Genomic DNA, 11,092 nt, shown 5'->3' with positions numbered 1-11,092 from the left:
CCACATCTTTTTCATCTTGTCAGTGCATGGCACATAGTAGGTATACAATACACTTTTGTTGCATAGATGAATAAATATATCCATGAATGGAAATTAGCTGCATCATAAGTAAGTACCAATACAGCACTGTCCAGCAGAAATACTATGTGAGCCACATATATAATTTAAAATTGTTAGCCATATTAAAACATAAGAAGAAACAGGTAAGATTAATGTTCATATCTAATTTAGTTCAATATATCTAAAATGTATCATTTCAACATGTAATCAATATAAAAATTATTAATGAAATATCTTGCATCCTTTTGCTTCTGCACAAAATTTTTACTCATACCATGTCTCAGTTTGGACTAGATACATTTCAAGTGCTGGGTACCCAGCTGTGCAGTGCAGATCTAACAGAATTCTGCAGTTTAGGAGTCAACATAATGTAGTATGTGGGGAGGGCTGGAAAGGGGAGGTCTCTGGAGTCAATGACTTCTTGGGTCACAATCATGTCTCGTTAACTTACTTGCGGTCGATGTTGTCCAGCTAAAAGCCACCAGGAACACATCTGTTGTGGGCCAACAGGTCAGTCCGAGGCTTAATCCTATATTGGCTCCGCACAATCTGTAGCTGAAAAAGTTGGTTTGATTGCCTATTGGAGGGGAGTCAGTGATAAGGAAGGATTTAAAGGATTCACATTTGTGTTAGGAGATGATTTGGGGAGAGTTTAAGGAAGAGGGGCTTCCCTCTGGATTGCATACTGTCAGGAAGTGGCGATAAATTTTATGATTAGACTAGTGACCCAGTGCACGGATTCGTGCACATTGAAAGAAAATTAATTAGATTTACAGCAGTTGCCAACTCTTGGTCCATGGACCACTGATGGTCCCTGAGTTCTGAAAGGTTGGCGACCACTGAATTAGAAGGTGGCCAACTGGGCGAGATGGGCCGGAAACACCCTGGAGCCAACCTCCTACGGTCCCTCCCCAGCCAGCTGCACCTGGGGTGGCACTGTGGCTCGAAAGGCGTCTGTGGAGTGAGCAGGGTCCCTCCAGCAGCTGGGGTCCTGGAGTGCGAGAGGGCACTCTGCAAAGCTGCTGTCGTGCATGGTGTGGAACGCAAACGCAAGCGTGCAGTAAACCACATTCGGGGCCAACAGTGCCCAGCAACAACATAACCCACGGCTGAAGGTGGAATCGCATGCCCCGTGACGAGTCGGGCTCCCTCCACTCTGGTTCTGGGGTATGTCACCCAAGAACCGCCACTGCCAAGTCACTGCAGCTCCTGCGTTGAACATCTGCCCCCTGGTGGTCAGTGAGCATCATAGTGACTGGTCAGATAGAGGGAGGGACACTTAGCATATTAGCCTTTTATACATAGAGATATCTTAATAAATCTTGTCTAGATGTAGCAAGACTAGCCTGAGGCTAATGCTGTAATTGGTAAAGAACCAGGAGTCACTCGTATTAGCTAGAATTAGGGGATGTTTGGTCATTTTTGTGGCTTGGACAATATTCATGTTCTTGCTGTTTAAATATGCTTATGAAGCCACCTTGTCTGCTGTTATGTTCCATAGGAATGAGCTGTGAGCACCCAGGCAGTTCGTGGCAACATCAACCCTGGTTGATAGTACCAGGCCAGCGCCTGGAGGTCAGGGCTGCCTTTCTGCTTCTCATAGCGATGTGACCGTAAGCAAGCGATTTAACTTCTCCTTGGTTCAGTGGTCTTAGCTCTAAAATGAGAATGCAAGAGCGATGATCTCTCCACTTCTTAAGGTTGTCATCAGTATTAGGGGAGATACTCCATGTAAAGAAATTGGGTCAGTGTCTATGTAGTCACCACTTAGTGTCACCTACTATCTGCCAAAGATTCTCAATGGCACTATATTTTTTCACATTAACATCTCTGAAATGAAGGTGCCTTCCAAATAATGGCATTTTAGAATGAATACAATGTATTAGTATCATTTTCTGGTTTGGGGGACAAGTCCTCTTACCTGCCAACTGCTCAATCCATTCTTGTATAAAGGACTTCACTTTTTGTGGACAGAACAAAGGGGCCACATAATAAACCTGACAAGCTCAGGGGAGGCCTGTATGTCAGGCCTTACAAACTCAGAGATGGAAAGTAACCACATAGGATTGTTGAACATAAAAATTCCTGACTAAAAGTGAGTCATGGTGGGTAGTCACACAAAGGCCAACCTTTACCTTCGGTGAGCTTGTCTATTGTCTTTTTGCATCTAAATAATAGACTTTGAAACGTCAGAGTAATCTCCTTTTCCAGATCCCACAGGGCACGAGACAACAGAATCCCACATTATCTTCTCCCCGCCTCCCCAATACCATCTCTATTGCTGTAGATGTTAGCTGTGCTGTACCCACCAATGTAAAAGACGTATATATGTCTCTCCGTTTTACTTTTTGTCTTATCCTAGAGATTTCCCTACAGTGCTTTCTTCTGCCCCCTTACTCTACCACCAATGGATTTCTTGTGACCCTCTTTATGTTTCCTCCTGTTATGCTAACGTATAAAATAAGATGCAAAACTGCCATTCTTTGGAAGATTTTCTCCATCTGTTGAGATTTTGCTTTCCGGACACTGTCCTCAGTTGGGCGTAAATAACCCCCTATAATGCTTTTCTTTAGGCTGGACTTCCTTTCCTCTGCTTTTTCAACCTTGACAACTTTCCCTGCTCCTGGAAGGGCGCCCCCCGGGGGCTCTCCAGGGCCTGGTAAGTGTGGCTGCGCTGCTTCCCCAGGAAATACGGCGCCACCGCGCAGCGCTCAGGAGCTTACGGCGCGGCGCCCACGCGGCCGGGAGCCCCAGCGAAACCGGCGGGTCTGGCCGCCCCGCCCGCCGCGGTCAGCTGATGGGCCGCCCTCCCCGAGGCCGCCGCCGCCGCCGCGCGAACATGGCGGCCGAGATCCACTCCAGGCCGCAGAGCAGCCGCCCGGTGCTGCTGAGCAAGATCGAGGGGCACCAGGACGCCGTCACCGCCGCGCTGCTCATCCCCAAGGAGGACGGCGTGATCACCGCCAGCGAGGACAGGTCTGGCGGCGCGGGGCCGAGGGGCGGCGGGGCGGCCGGTTCTCCCGCGGGCGGCGGGGTGCGGGGGCGGTGGGGTCCGCGGGCCCGGCCCTCTGCGCGCCGGGGCGGCCCGGTCCCCAGGACGCGCGGCCCGCCGCGCCCCTGTCCGCCGGGACTCCCGGTTCCCACCCGCCAGCCCTCCAGTTCCCGTCCCCGCCGCTCGGTCCCGTTCAGGTCCCTGCCACGCCCCTCCACTCCGGGACCCTGGTTCCCGGCGCCCCTCCCGCCGGGCACCCCCGTTTTCGGTCCCACTGCGCCCTTCCCGCCCGGCACCCCCCGGTCCCGGTCCCACTGCGCCCCTCCAGCCCGGGATCCCCGTCCCGTGCGCCCGAGACTCGCGTTCCCGCCGCGCCTCTCCCCGCACCCCGCACCCCGCCCCTCCTTCCCGGGACCCCAGTCCCCGCCTCTCCTTTCTGGGATTTTGCCCGACCTCAGGGGGCTTTCCTTGCCCCCCTGGTCAGTTCCAAGCCTCCTGTTCGAGAGCCGGGGGACGGGCGGCCGGTCCCCGCCCGCGGGCCCTGGTGTCCGGGATTCCCTGAGGGCGCGGAGCCTCCAGGGCCGCCACTCTCTCCCTTCTGCTTCCCTCGGCTTCTCAGGTCCCTCCGCAGCACCCAGGGCCCTAGATCACTTATTTTTGCACAGCTGCAAGAACCACCTGAACTCTTATTTCCTGAATAGCCTAGGTTTTTTTCTAAAGGGGACTCTTTTTTTTTTTTTTTTAAGTCTTAGATGTTTTTATTTTCAAGGAAATTTTATATTCCTATCATTCCTGGAAAACCAGCATCCCTTGTCGTAAAGAATGAAACTAATAGCTAAAACATGTTCATCTGTGTGCACCCGAAGTCAGTTCTTTCTTGTATTAAGACGTCCTGCATTGAATGCCCACTGTTCTTTGGGAAACACTGATCCATCCGATCAGATGTTCTCATTTTACCCAAAAAGAAACTGAGGCCCGTGAAGAGTCACCGAAATATTGAGATATTGGTGAAGCCAGAAATGCCACCCAGCACTCCCCACTCCATCTCTCTGGTCTTCCCAGGGCTGTGTGATTGATTGGAGAAATATATGTTAGAACTTGAGCTTTTAAAAACCCTCAACATTTGAAGGGTTACTGCTTAACTGTGGGAATTTGGAGGAAATGACTTATGTTTATTGCGTTGAACTATTCCCCTGGTACAATGAGTGGTCTTAAATGGGGATATTCCACAAGTTAAAAGGCTTTCTTTTGGAAGACAGAGGTACTGCTGTTCTCTGAGAGCCGAAGGCACAGTGTCTGGCCTTTTGTAATCATATGTTTGGAAATAACTAACATTGAGAGCCTGTCCAGAACCGGAAGCTCCCAGCGCCTATTTGACCTCTGTATTTTGCTTTGGAGTGAATTTATTGTGAGCAGGTAGTGGCCTCTTGCCGCCAGCTTGCAAGTTACTGACCCCAAACAAAGTGGGGAGTGATTGGTAGGACCTGGGTGTGGGAGAGAGAGGGGTGCAGGAGTCCGAAGGAGAGAAGGGGAATGTAAAAAAAGGTAAAGGGCTGAATGATGTTTGCATGATATGAACATAGGTGGAGGCACTTCATAAAAGTTAGCTGGTTTTTTATTCAGTAAAATATTTTATTTATGACTCATGCAAGTTGGGTAAATTGCTGAATATTTGAGATTATTGGCCAGGAGCAGGGCTGATAAATGTTTTATGGGAAGTGATTCCATAGCTGCTCTGGGTCAGAAATGTTCTGGGGGATCCTTAGATCAGCTCATGTTTCCACTCGGGCACTGGAGGGCCCTGGTAGATGACTGGACCAGGTGCGGGCTGGCACCTTGGGATTCTGATTTGTGTTTCAGGCCTATGGAACTTCCTTGGAGGTGGGACAACCTTTTAAGCCAATGCCACATTTTGTGAGATTTAATGAAAGGACATGCTATGGGCTTGTGTTTTGTTGTTGTTGGTCGTGGTGGTTTGTTTTACATTGTCATAAATATGTATCATACTCTTCAATCATTCATATATGTAGAAAAGCTGTGCTTATAGAGTACCAGGCCACGGGGACACAACAGGGATCAAAAACCTGCCCTCGCCCTAACCGGATTGGCTCAGTGGATAGAGCGTTGGCCTGCGGACTCAAGGATCCCAGGTTCGATTCCGGTCATGGGCATGTACCTTGGTTGCGGGCACATACCCAGTAGGGAGTGTGCAGGAGGCAGCTGATCGATGTTTCTCTCTCATCGATGTTTCTAACTCTCTATCCCTCTCCCTTCCTCTCTGTAAAAAATCAATTAAAAAAAACACACAAAAAAACCTGCCCTCATGTAACCTCTGATTGATTGATTTTTATGGCCCCTGACCTGATGGAACCAACATATTGAGGAAATGGACTGCTGACCGCCCTTATTCATCCAACAAGCATTTATTGAACACTTACTGTGTACGGACCTGTGGGATAAAAGACACCTGACTCCAAAATTGCTGTTTCCAAAGGGCTGGGCAGTGTGGTAAAGAGATGGCCCTGTGCTCTCAGCATCCAGGGTGCTGGGAAGACGGAGGAAGGAGTGTCATTAGGTGAGGGCCAGGGTTCAAGGAGAGCCTTCTAGGGGAGGTGTCATTGGATGGAGGAGTGGTCAGTGTGAAGGAAGGAGGTTGCACATCTATCTTCCAGGCAGAGGGAACGAACAGGAGGGAATAAAGAACCAGTTATTTCTACGTGACCAAAGCAAAAGGTGTATTGGTGGCCATGGCAGGGAGAGTAATGTGAGCTGGAACGTCCTGTGTCCAGTTTTGGAAGGGACTTACTTCGTTGTGGGCCACTCCTCAGAATTTGGACTTTATTTTGTAGGCAGTGAAGAACCATCAGAGTTCCAAGCAAGCAGATGCCATGGTAGAATTTGTAGTTTTGAAATAACAGTAGCTAGCTAACCTTTTAAAAGTCCCTTCTCTGTGTCAGTACAGAATTGGACCTTATGTAGGTTACCACATCCAATCCTCACATCTCCCCAGGAGGCGGGAGCAGTCACCTTCCCTTACCAGCAGTTCCAAAATCCAGTACATTCTTAAAAGGTAAAAGTGTGGGGTTTTTGGTTTGTTTGGTTTTTTGTTTTCTTTTTTTTTTTTTGTAAGTTAGGCCTGAAAACTCATTGGTGCTAAAACTTGACCTGAATAGGTGAGACTATTTGTAATCTTTATCCCATGCAATGTGGATTTATGTTTTACTGCAGAAATAGCAATGCATTTAATTGCAGGGTCTGTCGCAGCCCCCCCCCCCCCCCCCGGAGTGTTATTGGATATACATCCTATTGCAATGGACATTTGACAGTTTAGAAACTTAGGTACAAGAGACATTGAAATAACTGCCTATGGTCACGTAGCTAGTAAATAATAGGACTGAGATTTGAAACTAGGTCTGACTTTGAGGCTCTAATTCTTTCTGCTATGCATCCAGTTTTTCTACGAATTTGGAGAAATTGAGTCCAGGCAATATCAGTCAGTGATTCACTATTATGGCAGTAAGTGTAAAATATTAGGATAGTACCTTTTGCTATGAATCAATTATCCTTCCTTTATACTAGTTTTCAGGGTTTAAAAAGATTGGCTCACACCTTTTGTCTACAACTTCTGCTTTAATGCTCAGAAAAGTAACATAACTTTTAGCCATTGAAGTAGGGCCAGCTGAAGTTAATTCATTTATAAAGTTAAAAGCAGTGAGGCCCAGCTGGCATGGCTTAGTTGTTGAGTGTCGACCTATGAACCAGGAGGTCACAGTTTGATTCCTGGCCAGGGCACATGCTCGGGCTGTGGACTTGATCCCTGGTGTAGGGCGTGCAGAAGGTGGCTGATCAATGGTTCTCTCTCATCATTGATGTTTCTATCTCTCTCTCCCTCTCCCTTCCTCTCTGAAATCAATGTGTGTGTGTGTGTGTGTGTATTTTTTTTTTTTTTTTAAGAAAAGCAGTGAGAATGGCTGATAGCATTTGGAGAGGAAAAGTGGAAGATGTAAGGGTTGTCCTTAATTTAGTGTCCATTTCTCTAAACTCTAGGCCAGTGATTCTCAGCCAGAAGTGATTTTGTCCCCCAGGGGACATCTGGCAATATCTGGAGACATTTGGGTTGTCACCACTGGAGGAGGTGGCACCTAGTAGGTAGAAGGTAGGGATGCTGCTCAGCATTCTATAAGGCACAGGACAGTCCTTCATAAAAGGAATCATGCACCAAATGCCATTAGTGCCAAGGCTGAGAAACTGGTCTAGGCTTAATTAATGTACATGCTTATCTGGTCTCTCAAACTTGAGCGAGCATCAGATTCACTTGGAGGGCTTGATAACACACAGATGGCTGGGCCCTACCCCAGAGATTGATTCAGTAAGTCTGGGGTGGAACCTAAGAGTTTGCACGTCTGCCACGTTCCCAGTGATGTTGATGTTGATACTGCTGAACCTGGAACCACTGTGAGAACCACAAGAAAGACGTGTGAATGGCCACTGTGCTTGCCTGCACCAGACCCACAGGGAGGCAAAGCTATACACTTTATTTTTTTGTCAGCTTCTGGGATATATTTCCCTTGAGTCATTCACATGTACCCACCTATTTCCCAGTAAAACCAAACTATACATGACAGAGCTAAATACAAATAATTCCCCCAAAATGTATTCAACCAGTGCAGAATATTGAGCTTAATTCCATCATAGCTGCCATCACTGGTCAAGGTTTGAGCAGTGAGCCCAAAGATCTTGTATCATAGAAATCTACACCTGAAACCTATATGATTCTGTTAACCAATGTCACCCCAATAAACTTAATTTAAAAATTAATTAATTTAAAAAAGAAATGTTGGAAGGGTTCACTGAGAATGGCTTTGTTCTCTCTCTTGTATGCACTCAATTCTATTTTGTTGGAGTTATTAATGTCCTAAGCTCTTTTGTTTGAACTTCATTCTCCAGCTACACCTAAATTAGTATTTTAAACTTTAGTTTTAAGTTGTATGCACTTTGGAACTAGATTAATTGAGCATGCATACTTTTCAAAGTATAAAAATGATACATTTGTAGAGTTTAAACAAATTCTTGAGCCAGTAAAGTCTGACTATTTTTCTAGTCAGGAAACTGAAAAAATAAAATAGCTGCAGCATTAAATTGAAGAATTTCAACGGTAGCTGTCATTTTCCTGGTGGGGAAACAGACAATGAAACTCTGCTTTCAGAACAGAAACGAATGTGGTGAGGCAGCAGGAACCGACTCCCTTGACAGAGGCTCATTTGCCTTTTGAACTTATTTCCTGCGGAATGCACCAAAAATTTAGACATCAGTCGGTTGAAGGATAGAATTTTTTAAAGGTAAAGCTTAATTATAAAGCAGCATAAGTAAGGCTGTAGACTGGCTGTCTTCATGTTTGAAAATAGAGTTTGGATATGAGTGTCCTTTGGGGACAAGACTGATTTGCAGAAATCTTGCAGAAGAAACTGAGTTTTTCCTGGCCTAAGTCAAACATAGACAGACCTTGTGTTTGTTAAAATATTTTAGGATATTGCACTTAGACTGATAAACAAGATTACAGAAAACCAATTTTTAAAACTATCCAGGTAGCATCTTTTCTGTTGTTATGCCAGAGATTTAACTTAAGCGACTTACCCCTTAGACTAGTGGTTCTCAACCTTCCTAATGCCGTGACCCTTTAATACAGTTCCTCCTGTTGTGGTAACCCCCAATTTCATTGTTACAAATTGAACATAATTAAAGCATAGTGATTAATCACAAAAACAATATGTAATTATATCTGTTTTCCGATGGTCTTAGGCGACCCCTGTGAAAGGGTCGTTCGACCCCCAAAGGGGTTGCGACCCACAGGTTGAAAACCGCTGCCTTAGACAGTTTGAGGGGAAAGTTGTATATTTACTAACTGTTCATATGGAAACAATCTTAAATAAACAACTTGATGGTTAAGTGTTATGCTCAGAAGAAAGCCTGGGGGGCTAGGAGTTGCTAGTTTGTACAAAAAAAAAAAAAACCAAACAGGCTGCTAAGGGCTGTATTTATGTCATCTCCAGTGTGGAAAAGTAGACCCCTTAATTTGTGTTATAAAGTAAAGTGAAAAAGCGAGAAGTCAGGCAGCCTGGGTGGGAATGCCCTTATTCCTCTGCTGTGAGAGTGGTCCCTCATTGTTCCATTCATTTTCTTTTTATGGCATGGTTAAAAAAAGATTCTGCATCCAGGTTGCCCGAGTTTGAATCCCATGAGACACTGGGCTGGTTACTTATAGTTTTCTCATTTGCAAAATGGAGATAATAATAGTACCTACTCATAGGGTTTTGATATACTATGTAAAGCACATGGAACAGTGCCTAGCACAGAGAAAGCACTGATGTTTTGACTATTATTATTTTCATTGCCACCTACCTTACTACTGGAGTTTCATCACAAATAAAAATTTCCCTTCTGAATAGGACAGTACCATTTTGGGGGTCACTTACAGACCTGAGTTATAACTGAGTCACGCCTTTTCATCATTTCCATATTTGTTCACTTACACGTCACGCCAGTCATATTTTCCCTTGTAAAATCTTTGCCCTGATGCACTAGGGGATCCAAGACCACCACCATATGCTGGTCCTTGTGGTCATGATTCATTACAGCAAAAGGACATAAAACCAAATCAGCGAGGGGAGGTATGGGTGAAGTCCAGAGGAAAACAGGCAGGAGCTTCCTTGAGTCCTCACCCCCCCCCCACCCCCCCCGCAGTCACACGGGAGGGGCTGCTTTCCTCCAGGATGGAGTTCTGACCACATGGGTGAAAAACTATCCCAGGAAGCTCATGAGATTCTCAGGATCCAGGGTTTAGTCAGGGCTGGTCACGTAGACACCCTCCACTAGCACCTGCCCGAACTGCAGACTTTACCAGGAAAGCGGTGTTCCACGGTCTCTCAAATGTTAACTCCGTGAATCAGCCAGCATACCTGTAGGAATAAGGGAGCGTGGAAGGTGGGAGTTAAAACAGGCTACTCTTCCTTTCTGCCTCAAGCGTTTTGGCTGGTTTAACCTTGTGTTTCAAGACTAGTGATAGAGTTGGAACTTTGTTTTTTTGTTTTGTTTTGTTTTGATTGCAAGTTAAGAAACCTTGTTTCCTGGACCCCCGCACTGACTCGGTCCTATCTGGATGGCTCCTGCTTTTCAGAGATGGGGATGGTTTTAGCCTTCCTGGTGGCAAAGAGCTCACAGGAAATCATTTTGTTGCTAAGAGAAAAGGTAACAGCAGGATTTGTTTCTCGAGTAAAAAGCACATTTGTCTCCAGGTAGATAACCAGCCATCTGGCTTTAGGAGAGGAGTTACTGGCTTAGGTTCTGGTGCAGATGCCACAAAAGTGGTCCCCACCGCCTTCACCCCCATAAACATCTGCGAGCAGGAAATCCACAGAGCACCCTCATTGCCATGGGCCCTCCAAGCTGCCTGATTCCTTCCCCAGACTGTGGAAGGGATGGGAATTCTAATTTTTCATCGCCAATCTAATTCTCTATAAAAAGGGGCTAGTTTCCCTCTGCCTTTCCATTTAGATAACCGATTCAATAAAAATCTTGTGTTTCCCCTCTTTGCTGCCAAAGGAGAAAGCCTTCTTTCTGCGGCAAGAATGCAGAGGGCAGAGTTCAGGAGACTTGGCTGAAGGAAATTGCTGTTTATTTGATAAAAGCAGACTGTGCTGATGACCCTGTCTGTTCCTCTCCCTTTCAGGCTAACATCCTGATGTTATAGGATCCGTCCAGGCTGCCAGAATTATACCTCTTTGTCAGACTAGGAAAAAAATGTCCTTTGCAGTAGTAGGTAACAGAAGTGTTTGGAGATTTATCAAGATACGAAATAGTAGCAGCAACCCTAAGAGTGACTGGAAAATACATTTTCCTCAAACTTACTATTTTTGTTCAGAGTTTAAAAGAAATCAGTCCTTGGGCTTAATTTGTAACAAATGCTCTACTCTGTATTCTCTCTTTTATTGAATAATCCCTCTATCAGTTTATAATTTAAATATGGTTAAATTGCTTTCATTT

The 11,092-nt window shown here is 45.9% G+C and overlaps 1 protein-coding gene across 1 annotated transcript in view; it reads left to right on the top strand.

Annotated features, from left to right (window-relative positions):
- Positions 1–2,802: 2,802 nt before the first annotated feature.
- Positions 2,803–11,092, top strand: part of WDFY1 (WD repeat and FYVE domain containing 1) — a 41,550-nt gene continuing 33,260 nt past the window's right edge. The window contains exon 1 of the mRNA XM_059703332.1: positions 2,803–3,036. Coding sequence (XP_059559315.1) covers positions 2,858–3,036 — 179 coding nt within the window. The 5' untranslated portion in view covers positions 2,803–2,857. The remainder of the gene's footprint in view (positions 3,037–11,092) is intronic.

Source organism: Myotis daubentonii, chromosome 7 (genome assembly GCF_963259705.1).
Source record: "Myotis daubentonii chromosome 7, mMyoDau2.1, whole genome shotgun sequence".
NCBI lineage: Eukaryota > Metazoa > Chordata > Mammalia > Chiroptera > Vespertilionidae > Myotis > Myotis daubentonii.
This window is presented reverse-complemented; position numbering and strand designations above follow the sequence as displayed.